The sequence below is a fragment of the Taurulus bubalis genome (genome assembly GCF_910589615.1).
Source record: "Taurulus bubalis genome assembly, chromosome: 1".
NCBI classification, from domain to species: Eukaryota; Metazoa; Chordata; class Actinopteri; order Perciformes; family Cottidae; genus Taurulus; species Taurulus bubalis.
In genome coordinates this window covers 1,512,567-1,532,616 of record NC_136589.1, presented here as the reverse complement: position 1 = coordinate 1,532,616, position 20,050 = coordinate 1,512,567, and the positions used below count along the sequence as shown (strand labels likewise).

At 44.5% G+C, this 20,050-nt stretch overlaps 1 protein-coding gene across 1 annotated transcript in view; it reads left to right on the top strand.

Annotated features, from left to right (window-relative positions):
- The window catches only part of sema5ba (sema domain, seven thrombospondin repeats (type 1 and type 1-like), transmembrane domain (TM) and short cytoplasmic domain, (semaphorin) 5Ba), a gene marked incomplete at both ends in the record, with an annotated part of 86,212 nt that overhangs the window by 40,112 nt on the left and 26,050 nt on the right, over positions 1 to 20,050 (top strand). Inside the window, 4 exons of the mRNA XM_079231688.1 lie at positions 2,527 to 2,589; positions 2,991 to 3,089; positions 3,694 to 3,907; positions 9,853 to 10,138. Coding sequence (XP_079087814.1) covers positions 2,527 to 2,589; positions 2,991 to 3,089; positions 3,694 to 3,907; positions 9,853 to 10,138 — 662 coding nt within the window. The remainder of the gene's footprint in view (positions 1 to 2,526; positions 2,590 to 2,990; positions 3,090 to 3,693; positions 3,908 to 9,852; positions 10,139 to 20,050) is intronic.

The window sequence follows — 20,050 nt, the reverse complement described above, 5'->3', positions numbered from 1 at the left end:
AACATGGTGGTGTCAGTGCTCCATTATTATCCCTTCTGAAGAAGAGCACGCGCATTTATCCAGATGACTGACGTCTGGCTAGAATTAACGAGACGTTTCAGCGCGGATCTTCCGTGAAGAAACCCAGTGCACTTCCTGTGCACAGTGACCAGGACGGGCTGCAGCTCAGTCTGGCGTTCCCTCATTAGCATGAATTTGTGCGGAAGCTAATCAACCCAAATCCTGAACCTCCACTCCTCCGAGCGCAGTCGATATACTCCATGATCTGTGAAACAAGAGATCTATTTATATGCTTTAAAGCGGAAAGGAGCACTCAGTGTTTCTCTCCACGGAAAGATGTTCTCTGAAGCTCTCGCTAATGTGCTTCCACTTAACGGCCTGAAGAGCGATCTCCTCTGCTCCGCTGGTCCAGAGAACCAGATGATGAAGTCACAACTGTATTATTAACCTTTTGAGCCCTGAAGCCCTTCTAGAGTTCTTAGTGAGGTCTGTTCAAGTAGTCCTATGAACCCCAAAATGAGTTCTAATACCTGTGTTATTTTAAATCATTTCTTTCAGAATTTATTTGTGAAAAAATGTATGTATTTTAAAAACTTTGATACCATGTTTTGATCATAACTATGAACATCCAGCATGATATGAGCAAGATTCCCAAAAATGCCTCCTTGAGCCCACGCCCCCGTTTTTTCCAGACGCTTCAAGGCCTAAACAACAACCGACAGAGTTGTAAGACCCCTCTTTGTAATGATAATGACCCAAAGAATCAGAATATGCTATAAATCAAAGCCTTGGGGAATTACCAAGGAGTTTTACTCAAAGAACTGTGTCGTTCGGTAAAAAAATGTAAAAGTTATAACCTTTATGTCTAAACACCATTGGTTTGGGGCATGCTGGGATTAAACATTTGCATAAATCTCTGCTTAAGACATGCGACGCGTTCTAAGAAACCTCCTGAAGCGAGTCAAAAAATAAACAGTCCGGCCGCATTTGGATTTTTCAGCTACTGATATACTACACAAAGGATATATCATACTTTATTAGATGCATACAAAGAAATGTCTCTTATTGAAATCCGACTTTGTAAAGTGTACTTATTGACGATCTAGGAGTCGCCCCCTGGTGGTCAGGAGAGAGAATGCAGCTTTAACACGAAGCATATACTTCTATACAACCAGAGGAGTCGCCCCCTGGTGGTCAGGAGAGAGAATGCAGCTTTAACACATGAAGTATATACTTCTATACAACCAGAGGAGTCGCCCCCTGGTGGTCAGGAGAGAGAATGCAGCTTTAACACATGAAGTATATACTTCTATACAACCAGAGGAGTCGCCCCCTGGTGGTCAGGAGAGAGAATGCAGCTTTAACACATGAAGTATATACTTCTATACAACCAGAGGAGTCGCCCCCTGGTGGTCAGGAGAGAGAATGCAGCTTTAACACATGAAGCATAGACTTCTATACAACCAGAGGAGTCACCCCCTGGTGGTCAGGAGAGAGAATGCAGCTTTAACACATGAAGCATAGACTTCTATACAACCAGAGGAGTCACCCCCTGGTGGTCAGGAGAGAGAATGCAGCTTTAACACATGAAGCATAGACTTCTATACAACCAGGGGAGTCGCCCCCTGGTGGTCAGGAGAGAGAATGCACGCAGCTGTTGGAGATGAACCACTTAGTGAAACTGGTGTACTTGTTTCCCTGAAGTTTCCAGTTGGTTTGAGTTCTATTTGGCTCCTGGAACACTGACCCAGTTTACTGTTGACTCTCCGTCGGTCTCAGTTGGCGAGCGCTTGGCTGAAAGCCGGGTCTCAACTTTGTCCCACTGGCCGACTTAATGTAATTCATCTCGATCTCGTTAATGATCATGACGATAATCCCTCTGGGAGGAAAATAAATAAAGACCAACAGACAGAAAGACGACTTTTTCAACTTTCAGACATTTCCTACTCGGGCAGAGAGATCAGAGAAGAGGAGGACGAGTAAAACGAGGCCGGTGACACCCAGCAGGACGTCCTCTGGCACACACACACACACACACACACACACACACACACACACACACACACACACACACACACACACACACACACACGCCGCTTGGCCACCAGAGCTGCACTGGCTCTTGTTGAGAGGGTTTGAGGGACGTCCCTCGTCTTTGCGTGTGTGTGTGTGTGTGTGTGTGTGTGTGTGTGTGTGTGTGCAGTGCTGCTGCCTGCATCCATAATTAAGCACAACACACAACCATCCACTGGAATATAATTGGCCAGTGAAAGTGGAAGAGGAGAGGGGGAGGGGCTGCAAACTTTCTGAGCGAGAGGAAGAAGAGGAAGAAGAGGAAGAAGAGGGAGCCCATTAACATGCTAATGGCGTCCTCGCTGGCTGCAGGCGCCCGCTGCCTCCATGTTGACACAACACTGAGGCTGAGAGCCTCCAGCAGCCGGCAGCTGTTGCGTAACTTCAGGACTCTTCTCTTCCTCTTTGTCATCCCTCGTTTTGTTTCTTCTGCTCCTTGTTTTGGTTTCCTAGGCGACAGAATGGGCACCGGACGAGGAGACCAGGCGGTCCTGTCAGAGCAAAGGCAAGACAGAGGTAAGCATGACATCACGTCTGGGGGGGTGGGGGGGCGGGACACCTCCTTTCCTCTTGTCTGATCAGCTGTCTTTGTTTCCTTTATAAATATATATTTGGGGATCCTTCTCCTTTAATGCACAGCTATCGACCCGCTCTGCAATTACCTCCTTTTCTCTTTTCTCTTTTCTCTTTTCTCTTTTCTCTTTTCTCTTTTCTCTGCTCTCTTCTTTCCCCCGACACAAACCGATACTTACATGAAAGGTTTCATAACCATAAGTATGTGTCCTCCTCTGTGGGAGCAGATTCTTCTGTGTTTCCACTTTACTCCGTCACAAACAAACAAGCTGCAGCCCGTTGCTGCAGACCAGGAGTTGTCGGTTGCCGGTTGACGGCAGCCTCCTTGTTGCTCTCTCCCTCAGGCCGAGTGTCAGAACTACATCCGGGTTCTGCTGGTGAACCAGACGGAGCTGATGACCTGTGGGACCAACGCCTTCCAGCCGCTGTGCACCACCCGGGAGGTACGGGTTCAGATCGGAGGAGGAAAGAGCGGGTCGTCCTTTACTCAGAGCGTCGGTGGTTCGATCCCCGGCTCTGCTAGCCCATGTCGATGTGTCCTTGGGCAATCGACCTGAATGTTCGCTGTTCTACCTTGCATGTAGCTCCTCCCATTGTGTAGCTCCTCCCATCATGTAGCCCCTCCCATCAGTGTGAATGTTGACAGAGACAAGTGTTACAGCTTTCAGAGGACTAGAGAAAGGCAATGCCGTCCATATGTATACAGTCTATATACTGTGTGTATATATCTATAGATATATCTATATATCTATATATATAGATATATCTATATATAGATATATCTATATATAGATATATATACACAGTATATATATATATATATATATATATATATATATATATATATATATATATATATATATATATATCTATAGATATATATATACACAGTATATATATATATACCGTATATACACAGTCTATACACAGTATATCTATACAGTCCATTTATCACTACCTTAACCATCCTTCCTCCGTTTCCTCCGTCTCCTTCCTCCTTCCCTCGTCTCCTCCCTTCCTCCCTTTCCTCGCCTCCTCCCTCCTCAGGTGGGCAACGTGAGCAGCGTTCTGGAGCGGGTGAACGGCGTGGCGCGTTGCCCGTACGACCCTCGCCACAACTCCACGGCGGTGGTGACGGAGAGCGGCGAGCTGTACGCCGCCACCGTCATCGACTTCTCGGGCCGCGACCCCGTGATCTACCGCAGCCTGGGAGGCATGCCGCCGCTCCGCACGGCGCAGTACAACTCCAAGTGGCTCAACGGTACGGAGCCCAGCCGCCATGTAGCACGAAGAGACGCATCACGAGTCTGGCACCAGAATCCTGCACTTCCATCCGCACACTCCAGTCCAGCAGGGGGCGTCGAACACACAACCTTCTGGAGGAGGAGCAGAAATAATATTTACGTTTTGTCAGGTTGTAGTCGTTGCTTCAGGTTGCATCTGTTGTTGCTTCAGGTTGCATCTGTTGTTGCTTCCGGTTGCAGTTGTTGTTGCTTCAGGTTGCAGTTGTTGTTATTTGAGGTTGCAGCCGTTGCTGCTTCAGGTTGCATCTGTTGTTGCTTCCGGTTGCAGCCGTTGTTGCTTCAGGTTGCAGTTGTTGTTATTTGAGGTTGCAGCCGTTGTTGCTTCAGGTTGCAGTTGTTGTTGCTTCCGGTTGCAGTTGTTGTTATTTGAGGTTGCAGCCGTTGCTGCTTCAGGTTGCTCCTCTCGGTGGTGCGTTCAGGTTTTCAGGTGAAAAACGCTCCGGAGTGTGAAATTGATCCTGCGCCGCTCGAAGCGCCCGGCTAACGGAACACAATCAGTTCTTTTCTCTTCACTTGTGTTTTTATTTGTCTGAACTGGAAGAGAGAATTATTGATAAATAACATTTAAAAATAATTAAACCCTTCATGAGCCCGGAGCTTTACCCAAAACATGATTAAAGTTCAGAAGTTTATCAGGAACAAAGTGAGACAAGGACAGAGATTTATTATTATTATATAAATACTGGGGCTGCAACTAACTGATTTCACTGATTAATGTTTCATATTTTCTCAATTAATCTGTTTGTATTCATCTGTTAAAAGCCCAAAACCCCAAGATATTAATTTTAAATTAAATGGAGAAATCTCCACAAACAAACACACATTTTCTGCTTGATAAAAGACTAATCGATTAATACATCTGAGCTTTTCACTTTCATCAACTAATCATCAGCACAAACAAATATTCACATTAGTCAGAGAGAGAGAGAGAGAGAGAGAGAGAGAGAGAGAGAGAGAGAGAGAGAGAGAGAGAGAGAGAGACTAAAGACTTCAGAGAGAGAGGAGAAGAGAAGAAAAGAGAGAGAGAGAGAGAGAGACTGGAGGACGGGAGAAGTGAGCGGAGGTGTGTGTGTGTGTGTATGTGTGTGTGTGTGTGTGTGTGTGTGTGTGTGTGTGTGTGTGTGTGTGTGTGTGTGTGTGTGTGTGTGTGTGTCTGGAGGGATGAGAGTTGCGGAGCAGGAAGAAGATGAGGATGAGAGGAAGGAGAGCAGATAGACTGAGGAGTCAGTGAGCGATGTGATTGTTCCTCACGGCAGGGAGACAACACACAGCGTGCTTCACACCACACACACACACACACACTCTGTGCACGAGTGTGTGTGTGTGTGCTCCTGCAGATACACATATAAATATATCCATCATATATGTATTGAGATCGTGTGCACGCTGCATGTGTGAGAGTGATGTGTGGGAGGAGGAGAGCAGTGAAGAGATAGTGTCTTCATAGGAATAATCACATCTGGCTGCACAATCTACACACACACACACACACACACACACACACACACACTGAACACACACACACTGAGCACACACACACACACACACACACTGAGCACACACACACACACACACACACACACACACACACTGAGCACACAAACACACACACACACACACTGAGCACACATGTAGCTCTGCAGCTACGCACACACACACACACACACACACACACACACTGAGCACACAAACACACACACACACACACTGAGCACACATGTAGCTCTGCAGCTACGCACACACACACACACACACACACACACACACACTGAGCACACATGTAGTTCTGCAGCTACACACACACACACACACACACACACACACACACACACACACACACACACACACACTGAGCACACATGTAGCTCTGCAGCTACACACACACACACACACACACACACACTGAGCACACATGTAGCTCTGCAGCTACACACACACACACACACTGAGCACACATATAGCTCTGCAGCTACACACACACACACACACACACACACACACTGAGCACACATGTAGCTCTGCAGCTACACACACACACAGACACACACACACACACTGAGCACACATGTAGCTCTGCAGCTACACACACACACACACACACACACACACTGAGCACACATGTAGCTCTGCAGCTACACACACACACAGACACACACACACACACTGAGCACACATGTAGTTCTGCAGCTACACACACACACACACACACTGAGCACACATATAGCTCTGCAGCTACACACACACACACACACACACACACACACACTGAGCACACATGTAGCTCTGCAGCTACACACACACACAGACACACACACACACACTGAGCACACATGTAGTTCTGCAGCTACACACACACACACACACATGCCGTGGAGCGGAGCCGGCGGTGTCGGTGACGGCGGTGAGTTCAGTTCCCGCTGGATTCCGGTGTGAATCTAATTTCCAGCTCTGAGCCTCTCCCGTTCAGGAGAAACCGAAGGCTGGGGGTCCTGGATCTAATCAATCTGTTCCCTTATTGGATTGGTCGCCTGCCAGGGCCGAGGGCTTCCCATCATGCATCTGAATGACACGGGGCTATAGAGTCGCCTGTGAAACAATCTAAACAACGTGAATCTCTCATCCCCCAAAGACGTTGTATGTAACATGCTTATGAATATCTCTGTTGGCTCCTCTCAGCTCCACAACCCTCGGTTTGGAAATACGAAATACAACTGAGTCAAGAAATGAACTCAGCCATGAACATAACCTTGTTCCACATAGAGACCTCGGATTGGTATACAGCTAATGTGCATGGTTTCATCTTCACGGCTGTTTCGTTGATACCATTTTAAGTCATATTGTTGCGCTACGTTGTTGCGCTACGTTGTTGCGCTACGTTGTTGTGCTACGTTGTTGCGCTACGTTGTTGCGCTACGTTGTTGCGCTACGTTGTTGTGTTATGTTGTTGCATTATGTTGTTGCACTATGTTGTTACGTTGTTGTGTTACATTGTTGCATTACGTTGTTGTGTTACGTTGTTGCGTTACGCTGTTGCGTTACGCTGTTGCGTTACGCTGTTGCGTTACATCGTTGCGCTACATCGTTGCGCTACATCGTTGCGCTACATCGTTGCGCTACATTGTTGTGTTACGTTGTTGTGCTACGTTGTTGCATTACGTTGTTGCATTACGTTGTTGCATTACGTTGTTGCGTTACGCTGTTGCGTTACATCGTTGCGCTACATCGTTGCGCTACATCGTTGCGCTACATCGTTGCGCTACATTGTTGCGCTACGTTGTTGTGTTACGTTGTTGTGCTACGTTGTTGCATTACGTTGTTGCATTACGTTGTTGCATTACGTTGTTGCGTTACGCTGTTGCGTTACATCGTTGCGCTACATTGTTGCGCTACATTGTTGCGCTACATTGTTGCGTTACGTTGTTGCGTTACGTTGTTGCGTTACGTTGTTGCGTTACGTTGTTGCGTTACGTTGTTGCGTTACGTTGTTGTGTTACGCTGTTGCGTTACGCTGTTGCGTTACGCTGTTGCGTTACGCTGTTGCGTTACATCGTTGCGCTACATTGTTGCGCTACATTGTTGCGCTACGTTGTTGCGTTATGTTGTTGCGTTACGTTGTTGCGTTACGTTGTTGCGCTACATTGTTGCAGATCCTGCTACGTATCCTTCATCTTTAAACTGAAGCCTCATGTGCTGATAGTGATGGCAGCTTCCAGCTCAGCAGCCTGAGGGGTGAACAGTCTCCACACACACACACACACACACACACACACACACACACACACACACACACACACACACACACAACGAGCTGCTCCATGTAGCTGGAGGCATGACGGTTGTCTCTTCATTTGCAGTAATTAGCAGCAGCACTCACTTGTTCACTCGTTTGACATTAGATGACACCTCTGGGTGTCACGCATAATAATAATAACAATAAGAAGAACAATGAATTCGCTGGGCTTCATTTAGTTTCTTTAATGCCGGTTGCTCTCGTTAAGCAGCAGCTCCCCTAACATTACTACTAAACATCACCTGATGAGATCACCTGTCAGTGAAACCAGCACAACTCCGCCGCCTTGAAGAGGAAACAGCACAACGGATTAGTTATTGTTATTATTGTTATGATTGTTATTATTGTGGACTGCGGATCTCTTCCTGCGTCTTCTCCACATCTTCTTGCCTCTAGAAGCCTCTCTGGCCTGAGGCTCCATCAGGCTTCAGCCTCGTGTGTTCATGGGGTGCACACTGAGGCTCAGGCCTTCATGGGGTGACATCCCTGTGGATGAAGGGTCCCAGCAGAGGAGACAGGAGACAGGAGTGTGTTCTCTTCCTTCGCCTGGAAGAAGGAAACAGACTCCGGTGGCTCAGCGGCAGGAGGAGCTTCAGTTTCACTCGTCTGTACCTCACAAGTGTCCCGAGGAGGAAGACGTGGTTCTGTGATGTGGGATTAAGATTTATATTTATGGATTCATAATGAATGAATCAAAACTTCATCTTTGAACATTATTAATGATCCTTTTAGGAACCAGCGCCCCTGAAACTGCCTCCAATGGGGTTCAGCTCTTCCCAAGTCCTTCAACATCAGAGCCACTGATGTCACATAGCAACACATAGAGCCTTTCATGACACTATTCCACAATAAATATGAACATAATCCATGAACACGACTCAAAGGGACTCGAGAGCGACTTGAGAGAACACCTCGTGTTTTGAAAAAATCAATTTCCATATTGCTTCAGGATTAGCAGCGTTTGGAAAGCTTAGAACCGACTGGGTGTAGATGAGTAGTAACGCCGACAAAGCCGCCGTCAAGCAAAGTTATCAACAGCAGTGCAACCAGCAAAGAAAGTGAAATATGACTTATATTATAATATTTCACAGGGCTTTGCTTGGTGTCTTTACCTGGCTGGAGTGATGCGAGGCGTTCAATTACCACAAAACAGGAAGCAACGTGTTGCTCTGTGACAGGAAGCAATGTGTTGCTCTGTGACAGGAAGCAACGTGTTGCTCTGTGACAGGAAGCAACGTGTTGCTCTGTGACAGGAAGCAACGTGCTGCTCTGTGACAGGAAGCAACGTGTTGCTCTGCGACAGGAAGCAACGTGTTGCTCTGCGACTGGAAGCAACGTGTTGCTCTGCGACAGGAAGCAACGTGTTGCTCTGCGACAGGAAGCAACGTGTTGCTCTGCGACAGGAAGCAACGTGTTGCTCTGCGACAGGAAGCAACGTGTTGCTCTGCGACAGACTACAAAGACGTTTGTGTGAGTAATCATCCTTGGATCTGAAGACGAACACGTTTTTCAAGTCGAAGCTTATTCCTCCTGCTCCAGTGATGATGTCATGTTGATGATGTCGTGTTGATGATGTCGTGTTGATGATGTCGTGTGTTTACGAAGCGTCCTGACTGGTGTCTACGTGGGGATAACCGCCCAGAGGGAGCGGAGTGTTAATCACTCGCCGTGTCACTCGGGGCAATAAAAGCTCCTTCAGAAGGAGATCAATGTCGTGTTGATGATGTCGTGTTGATGATGTCATGTTGATGATGTTGTGTTGATGATGTCATGTTGATGATGTCGTGTTGATGATGTCGTGTTGATGATATCAACATCATCAACACGACATCATCAAGCGTCCTGACTGGTGTCTACGTGGTGATAACCGCCCAGCGGAGCGGAGTGTTCATCGCTCGTCGTGTCACTCGGGGCAATAAAAGCCGCTCGGCCGTCCAGTGAAGCTCACAGCGCTGCATGGATTTACTGTCCAGCGTCAGTAGAGTCCTCTGAGTTCTCTCTGGAGAGGCTCTCCTCCAGGCCGTCTCCATCAGGAGGTCAAAGCATCAACACTGAGAAGACGTTGGCCCCTGTGTAGTGACCGGTGACCCCTCCCCCTCTGTCCCCCCGCAGAGCCCCACTTCATCTCGGCCTACGACATCGGCCTCTTCACCTTCTTCTTCCTGAGGGAGAACGCCGTGGAGCACGACTGCGGGAAGACGGTCTACTCCCGCGTGGCGCGAGTCTGCAAGAACGACATCGGCGGACGGTTCCTGCTGGAGGACACCTGGACCACGTTCATGAAGGCCCGGCTCAACTGCTCCCGGTCCGGGGAGATCCCCTTCTACTACAACGAGCTGCAGAGCACCTTCTACCTGCCAGAGCAGGACCTCCTCTACGGCATCTTCACCACCAACGTGTGAGTGCTCTACCCAGCAGCTGTGATGTCATGATGTAGTGTTCAGGAGGAGGAGCATGGTGTAGTGTTCAGGAGGAGGAGCATGGTGTAGTGTTCAGGAGGAGGAGCATGGTGTAGTGTTCAGGAGGAGCATGGTGTAGTGTTCAGGAGGAGCATGGTGTAGTGTTCAGAAGGAGGAGCATGGTGTAGTGTTCAGGAGGAGCATGATGTAGTGTTCAGGAGGAGGAGCATGATGTAGTGTTCAGGAGGAGGAGCATGATGTAGTGTTCAAGAGGAGGAGCATGATGTAGTGTTCAGGAGGAGGAGCATGATGTAGTGTTCAGGAGGAGGAGCATGATGTAGTGTTCAGGAGGAGGAGCATGATGTAGTGTTCAGGAGGAGGAGCATGATGTAGTGTTCAGGAGGAGGAGCATGATGTAGTGTTCAAGAGGAGGAGCATGATGTAGTGTTCAAGAGGAGGAGCATGATGTAGTGTTCAGGAGGAGCATGATGTAGTGTTCAGGAGGAGGAGCATGATGTAGTGTTCAGGAGGAGCATGATGTAGTGTTCAAGAGGAGGAGCATGATGTAGTGTTCAGGAGGAGGAGCATGATGTAGTGTTCAGGAGGAGGAGCATGGTGTAGTGTTCAGGAGGAGCATGGTGTAGTGTTCAGGAGGAGGAGCATGATGTAGTGTTCAAGAGGAGGAGCATGATGTAGTGTTCAGGAGGAGCATGATGTAGTGTTCAGGAGGAGCATGATGTAGTGTTCAGGAGGAGCATGATGTAGTGTTCAAGAGGAGCATGATGTAGTGTTCAGGAGGAGGAGCATGATGTAGTGTTCAGGAGGAGCATGATGTAGTGTTCAGGAGGAGGAGCCTCTGCTTCAGTACTCAAGGAGTTCTCCTGCTAGAGAAGTAGAAGTTAATTTAACTTCCTGGTTATGCACATAACTCAGTGTATTATATCTAAAGGTTCATATGCACATGTGGAGGATTCATAACTTCATAACTCGAAGGAATCACTATATAAAAAGTTCTACTATCACTTTTATTATTCCTCCTCTGGGATCAATAATCTATCAATACGTATTAACATCATTCCTTAATAAAGGGGTTGAATCAATGAGCAGTAACAGTGTGTGTGTGTGTGTGTGTGTGTGTGTGTGTGTGTGTGTGTGTGTGTGTGTGTGTGTGTGTGTGTGTGTATGAGTGTGTGTGTGTGTGTGTATGTGTGTGTGTGTGTGTCTGGAGGGATGAGAGTTTCGGTCTCTGTTTTGTAATTAAGTGACAAACAGAGAAGCAGGCGGTCGTTAATAAACGTCTAAACTGGAGTTATTAAAGTAAAATATGTGATGACGTCACTCTTATTGTTCCCTAACGTTCCCCTCAGTGTTGAACAGAAAACAAGCTGCAGCTGCACCAAAGAGCCTTTCAGCCCCAACAAGAGGATTATCACACACACACACACACACACACACACACACACACACACACACACACACACACACACACACACACACACACACCAAAACACTTCAGAGTTCCTCCCTTCATAAAGTTTGCTGATGATGATGATGATGATGATGATGATGATGATGATGATGATGATGATGATGATGTGTTGGTGTCACTCATTCCAGAGAGGAACCCTAAGAGTTAGCACGGTGCAGATTAGAGTGTTAGAGGCACATTTACGCCTGAATAGTCGATGTCAACAACGATATTGCCAATAATATTATTAATAATAACAATATTGTGTACAACTCTCAAAATGTCCGCCTTGCATCGAGGGAGCCGTCTCCGTCTCGCTCTCCTTGCACATGCTCAGTGGGCTCCGGAGTATTGAGCTGCTGAGAGAGAGAGAGAGAGAGAGAGAGAGAGAGAGAGAGAGAGAGAGAGAGAGAGAGAGATATGAAGCGACAACAAGAGAAGAAAAGCCGGGAGGATAACTGGAAAGAGGGATTGAGGAGAGGTAATGAGAAAACCTGGTGAGCTCCAAGCTTTTGTCCTCCGTCCCTTTGTCTCCTCCTTCCTCTTCCTCCCTTCCTCCCTTCCTCTCTCCTCATGAGGCCGGGTATGTTAATGCAATCACCACAAACTCCGACTCCATCTGTCTGATCGGCCTCTCAGCTGCTGCAGGAGTTCAGGCTGTCAGAGCCGAGCAGGAGGAGTCATGTGACCTCCTCTCCTCTCTGACTCCTCCCACTTGTGAGTCATGTGACCTCCTCTCCTCTCTGACTCCTCCCACATGAGCCATGTGACCTCCTTGACTCCTCCCACCTGTGAGTCATGTGACCTCCTCTCCTCTCTGACTCCTCTCCTCTCTGACTCCTCCCACATGAGCCATGTGACCTCCTCTCCTCCCTGACTCCTCCCACCTGTGAGTCATGTGACTCCTCCCACATGAGTCATGTGACCTCCTCTCCTCTCTGACTCCTCCCACATGAGCCATGTGACCTCCTCTCCTCCCTGACTCCTCCCACCTGTGAGTCATGTGACTCCTCCCACATGAGTCATGTGACCTCCTCTCCTCTCTGACTCCTCCCACATGAGCCATGTGACCTCCTCTCCTCCCTGACTCCTCCCACCTGTGAGTCATGTGACTCCTCCCACATGAGTCATGTGACCTCCTCTCTGACTCCTCCCACATGAGCCATGTGACCTCCTCTCCTCCCTGACGCCTCCCACCTGTGAGTCATGTGACTCCTCCCACATAAGTCATGTGACCTCCTCTCCTCTCTGACTCCTCCCACATGAGTCATGTGACCTCCTCTCCTCTCTGACTCCTCCCACATGAGTCATGTGACCTCCTCTCCTCCCTGACTCCTCCCACATGAGTCATGTGACCTCCTCTTCTCTCTGACTCCTCCCACATGAGTCATGTGACCTCCTCTCCTCCCTGACTCCTCCCACATGAGTCATGTGACCTCCTCTTCTCTCTGACTCCTCCCCATATAAAAGGAGTAAACAGCATCTTAAACATCTGTTGTCTATGGGGAAGACGTTTCCACAGTTAATTGACAGTTGTTGAGTAATTAAAATGTTAAAAGTCATTCTTGGAGCTGAAACACAAAATGAGGATTTGATGGTTGTTTTTTGTGTTTTACGTCACCTTAAATTAAACATCTGGGTTTTAATTCAACAAAACAACCCAAAGCAATTCTCACTGTTCTCTTCCAACCCCTTAAAGGACTTGATTAGATTATCAGTTTTATTATAAACATTTAACAAATGTTGAGTAAACAAAAGGCAAGGCAAGTTTATTTGTAGAGCACATTTCAACAACAAGACAACATAAAACCATTAAAAGCATCAAAACATAATGCAGATTTAAAAACAGTTAAGAAAACATTAAAACAGTCAAAAAGCAAAATAAAAAATAAAAGTTGAATAAAAGTTGCAGTGCAGTTTAAGAAATAAAATGCAGTAGTGAGATGCAGTAATTGAATCTGGTTCAGTTAAAGGCAGCAGCAAACAGAAAAGTCTTCAATGTGGACTTAAAGGAGCTGAGGGTCTATGAGGGTCTATGAGGGTCTATGAGGGTCTATGAGGGTCTATGAGGGTCTCAGCAGACCTGCAGCTCTCAGGACCTTGTTCCAGATATGTGGAGCAGAAAAGATGAACGCTGCTTCTCCATGTTTAGTTCTGACTCTTGGAACAGAAAGTAGACCCGTCTAGAAGAATAACCAATGAAATGAACATTAAGTCGATAGAAGTCAACACTCTTAAAGGTCTGTCCCTCTTTATTCACTTAAATACATTTAAAAAAGAGCTTTCATGATGTTTTTACTTACTTAAAATATGTAATAATACTAATAATTGTATAATTATATAATAATCACAATCAGTATAATCATAATCATAATATTAATATAATATTAATAAAACAATTAAAAATACTCCAGCACTTCAGTAACTCACCTAAAGAAAGTTTGGGGACTTTTTAAAAGTAAATAATCTAAATCGAAGCAGCAGAAGCTGAGAGGTCTCAACTTTTAGTCTTTTGTAGGCGTCAAGCTCCAAAAAACACCAGATCCTACACTTCCCATGATGCAAAGCAACCGCTCTTAGTTAGACTTCTCCCTCATGAACATGTTTTCTCACACATTCTCTCTTTCCAAAGTTCTTCTCATGTACAGATCTTTAAATCTGTTCCCCTTTAATCAATGCATCAAACGAGGAAGAGGCAGATCAATCGAGGGAGGAAAGGATCTAGGAAAGGATCCAGGAGAGGATCTAGGAAAGAATCCAGGAAAGGGTCCAGGAAAGGGTTCAGGAAATAATCCAGGAAAGGGTTCAGGAGATAATCCAGGAAAGGGTTCAAAATGGTTAAGGAAAGGATTTAGGAAAGGATTTAGGAAATAATCCAGGAAAGGATTCAGGAAATGATCCAGGAAATAATCCAGGAAAAAATCCAGGAAAAGATCCAGGAAAGGATCCAGGAAAGGATCCAGGAAAGGGTTCAGGAGATAATCCAGGAAAGGGTTCAAAATGGTTAAGGAAAGGATTTAGGAAAGGATTTAGGAAATAATCCAGGAAAGGATTCAGGAAATGATCCAGGAAATAATCCAGGAAAAAATCCAGGAAAAGATCCAGGAAAGGATCCAGGAAAGGATCCAGGAAAGGGTTCAGGAAATAATCCAGGAAAGGGTTCAAAATGGTTAAGGAAAGGATTTAGGAAAGGATTTAGGAAATAATCCAGGAAATAATCCAGGAAAAGATCCAGGAAAAGATCCAGGAAAGGATCCAGGAAAGGATCCAGGAAAGGATCCAGGAAAGGATCCAGGAACGGATCCAGGAAAGGGTTCATTGAGCCTGTGTAGTGTCATGAAGTGCAGGTTTCAGGATGAGGACCTCCAGACCTCCAGAGCACGAGCAGCTTTTAATGAGGAGTCTCACTGCTAGTTATCAACTCATTAGGATCCTCCTTATCTGTCTGTGGGCGACTCCACTGGAGGAGGAGGAGGAGGAGGAGGAGGAAGAAGAGGAGGAGGAGGAAGAAGACTGCTGAAGCAACAGGTCCCATTAAGTCATGATGAGTGTTTGGCACAGGTCTGATGAGTGATTCATCAATAAGTCCTTCAGAAGGAGGTCAAGTACCTCAGGGTCTGGTTCTCCACTGAGGGAGAAGTGGAGCGGGAGGTTTGAGGTAAAGCTCAGCCTTAAATAAGAAGAGGAAGGTAAAGCTCAGCCTTAAATAAGAAGAGGAAGGTAAAGCTCAGTCTTAAATGAGAAGAGGAAGGTAAAGCTCAGCCTTAAATAAGAAGAGGAAGGTAAAGCTCAGCCTTAAATAAGAAGAGGAAGGTAAAGCTCAGCCTTAAATAAGAAGAGGAAGGTAAAGCTCAGTCTTAAATAAGAAGAGGAAGGTAAAGCTCAGCCTTAAATAAGAAGAGGAAGGTAAAGCTCAGTCTTAAATAAGAAGAGGAAGGTAAAGCTCAGTCTTAAATAAAAAGAGGAAGGTAAAGCTCAGCCTTAAATAAAAAGAGGAAGGTAAAGCTCAGTCTTAAATGAGAAGAGGAAGGTAAAGCTCAGTCTTAAATAAGAAGAGGAAGGTAAAGCTCAGTCTGTGAATAAGAAGAGGAAGGTAAAGCTCAGCCTTAAATAAAAAGAGGAAGGTAAAGCTCAGCCTTAAATAAGAAGAGGAAGGTAAAGCTCAGCCTTAAATAAGAAGCCTTGTGCCTTGTAGAAAGTATATGACTGACACTGTGTGTGTGTGTGTGTGTGTGTGTGTGTGTGTGTGTGTGTGTGTGTGTGTGTGTGTGTGTGTGTGTGTGTCGTATCAACACGTCGACGTCAAATCCACCATGAAATGAGCTGCGGGCGCTGATCTGAATACAGTTTGACAGAATCACTGCTTTTGTTCACATTCCTGTCACAGATGTGTACAAACCCACACACACACACACACACACACACACACACACACACACACACACACACACAGACACACACCCCTTTCACTGCGGCCTGGTTGATATTTGATGAGGCATCGACCATGGAGGCGGAGCTTCACCTTTACTTTCACCTGAAGCCTTAAGACAGACGGCCTCTGAGCCACACAGTACTTTATACTGCATATGATACTACATATGATACTACATGTGATACTACATGTGATACTACATGTGATACTAAATGTAGTATCATATATGATATCATATATGATACTACATGTGATACTACATATGATACTACATCACATGTAGTATCATATGTAGTATCATATGTGATACTACATGTAGTATCACATGTAGTATCACATGTAGTATCATATATGATACTACATGTGATACTACATATGATACTACATGTGATACTACATGTGATACTACATGTGATACTACATGTAGTATCATATGTAGTATCATATGTAGTATCACATGTACTACATGTGATACTACATGTGATACTACATGTAGTATCATATGTAGTATCATATGTAGTATCACATGTAGTATCATATGTGATACTACATGTGATACTACATGTGATACTACATGTAGTATCACATATGATACTACATGTAGTATCATATGTAGTATCACATGTGATACTACATGTAGTATCACATGTAGTATCATATGTGATACTACATGTAGTATCACATGTGATACTACATGTAGTATCACATATGATACTACATGTAGTATCACATGTAGTATCACATATGATGCTACATGTGATACTACATGTGATACTACATGTGATACTAAATGTAGTATCATATATGATATCATATATGATACTACATGTGATACTACATATGATACTACATCACATGTAGTATCATATGTAGTATCATATGTGATACTACATGTAGTATCACATGTAGTATCACATGTAGTATCATATATGATACTACATGTGATACTACATATGATACTACATGTGATACTACATGTGATACTACATGTAGTATCATATGTAGTATCATATGTAGTATCACATGTACTACATGTGATACTACATGTGATACTACATGTAGTATCATATGTAGTATCATATGTAGTATCACATGTAGTATCATATGTGATACTACATGTGATACTACATGTGATACTACATGTAGTATCACATATGATACTACATGTAGTATCATATGTAGTATCACATATGATACTACATGTAGTATCACATGTAGTATCATATGTGATACTACATGTAGTATCACATGTGATACTACATGTAGTATCACATATGATACTACATGTAGTATCACATGTAGTATCACATATGATACTACATGTGATACTACATGTAGTATCACATGTAGTATCACATGTAGTATCACATATGATACTACATGTGATACTACATGTAGTATCATATGTAGTATCACATGTAGTATCATATATGATACTACATGTGATACTACATGTAGTATCATATGTGATACTACATGTAGTATCACATGTAGTAGTACTACATGTAGTATCACATGTAGTATCATATGTGATACTACATGTGATACTACATGTAGTATCACATGTAGTATCACATGTAGTATCACATGTAGTATCATATATGATACTACATGTGATACTACATGTAGCATCACATATGATACTACAGGTGATACTACATGTAGTATCACATATGATACTACATGTGATACTACATGTAGCATCACATGTGATACTACATATGATACTACATGTAGTATCACATGTAGTATCATATGTGATACTACATGTGATAGTACATGTAGTATCACATGTAGTATCACATGTAGTATCACATATGATACTACATGTGAAACTACATATGATACTACATATGATACTACATGTAGTATCACATGTAGTATCACATATGATACTACATGTGATACTACATGTAGTATCATATGTGATACTACATGTGATACTACATATGATACTACATATGATACTATATGATGTACTTCTTACCCTCGTTATTCTGCAGATTCAACCAAAATATAATCAGCAAATAAAATAACATATATTTATTAAAAATACATTTACCGGCTGCCACACTTCAGTGGGAAACACATGAATGCATCAATACTTATGAATGAATTCAAAGTAAATCTAAAAATAAACGTGTTCTGAGTTCATCACACGGCATTACCATGTTATTAACCAGTAAAATAATATGAAAAGAATCTCAAATCATTATTCTCCACTCGGACTTAAAAAAACACCAAAATGCTTTTTTAAGAGAAATCTAAACCGTCATATAAGTAAAGTGATGAAGAAATAGCAGCACAGAAGGAATGGCAGATAAAGAGCATGAAGGCACAGATAAAGATATAGATATATAGAGATATGAGCGTAGTCATAACAAGCAAGAGGAAAAGAGCAAACAGCAGCTTCTGCATCTCGTCTGAAACGTGCAGCCACAACTCCACCAGCTGGAGATGCTTATCAGCCGCTGGTGTTCAGACTCTCTGGGGTCGGATCCCGCCTGATGGTGGCAGCAGCCGGAGTTCACCAGCTCCTCGGCAACAGGTTCTGACATGCGGTGCTCATCACACTGCTGTGACGCTGACGCTGGAGGCGACACACGGCTTCTGGAGGGGATGATTTATTTACACCGGCGTGGATCATGAGCTCCTCACGAGGGCCGCCGGGTCGCCGTGCTGCGTTCACACCAGCGATGCCAATCGGACGCGCGAGCAGATGACATGCAAAGTCAATGCACGGACGCGATAGGTTGCGAAGGTCCGGCGGGCGACGAACGACGCGTTTGATGCGGTTTACATGTTCTAACTCTGTGTGGAGTTTACACAACAAGTATGAAGCAGAACTAGTGGTTATCTCCATGGTGGATGGTGGAAACGAGAACTGTGTTTACGGAGACAAGCCACAGAGATAAGCCACGCCCCCTTTCAGGCGCGAGTAACATTCGCAGCGCTCTTGGTGTGAACGCAGCATGAGGAGGGCGAGCGAGGCCATTCTGTTCTTCAGCTCTTCGCCGCCATCACCCTATTCCTCCTCTTCCTCCTCCTCTTCATCCTCCTCCTCAACCTCCTCCTGCTCTTCATCCTCCTCCTCCTCCTCCTCCTCCTCCTCCTCCATCATCAAATCACCTTCAGGTTTTCACCATTTCATTCCCAAAAGTCCCAACATTTTAAGATCCATACAAAGTCTCTAAACCATAACGAGTAACTGCAGACCTCAAAATCATCAAAATGATACTTTACCTTCAATTCCCTTGAGTTATTTTTTAATCATCATGTCTAGAAGGTCGTTCCGTTTCTATTAACGTCGAATGGTTTTAAAAATGAGATCTTTTCTATCAAGAAAGTTTCTTATGCGTTTATTTTCTCAAGAATTGAATATTGTAATTTCTTCAAGGGATAAAAAATTTAAGAAATGCAGCCCAGTTTCACCAAAACCATTAACCATTAACCAAAACCATTAACCAAAACCATTAACCATTAACCAAAACCATTAACCATTAACCAAAACCATTAACCATTAACCAAAACCATTAACCAAAACCATTAACCATTAACCAAAACCATTAACCATTAACCAAAACCATTAACCAAAACCATTAACCATTAACCAAAACCATTAACCATTAACCAAAACCATTAACCAAAACCATTAACCATTAACCAAAACCATTAACCATTAACCATTAACCAAAACCATTAACCATTAACCAAAACCATTAACCATTAACCATTAACCAAAACCATTAACCATTAACCATTAACCATTAACCAAAACCATTAACCATTAACCATTAACCAAAACCATCAACCATTAACCAAAACCATTAACCAAAACCATTAACCAAACCATCACGAGGTCCTGCTCTCTCTTCCTGCTGGCTGCAGGTGTGTGTGTGTGTGTGTGTGTGTGTGTGTGTGTGTGTGTGTGTGTGTGTGTGTGTGTGTGTTGATAGCGTAGCTTAGCTTCTAGCTACGTGGCCTCTGTTTAGTGCAGGATCCATTAAAAGG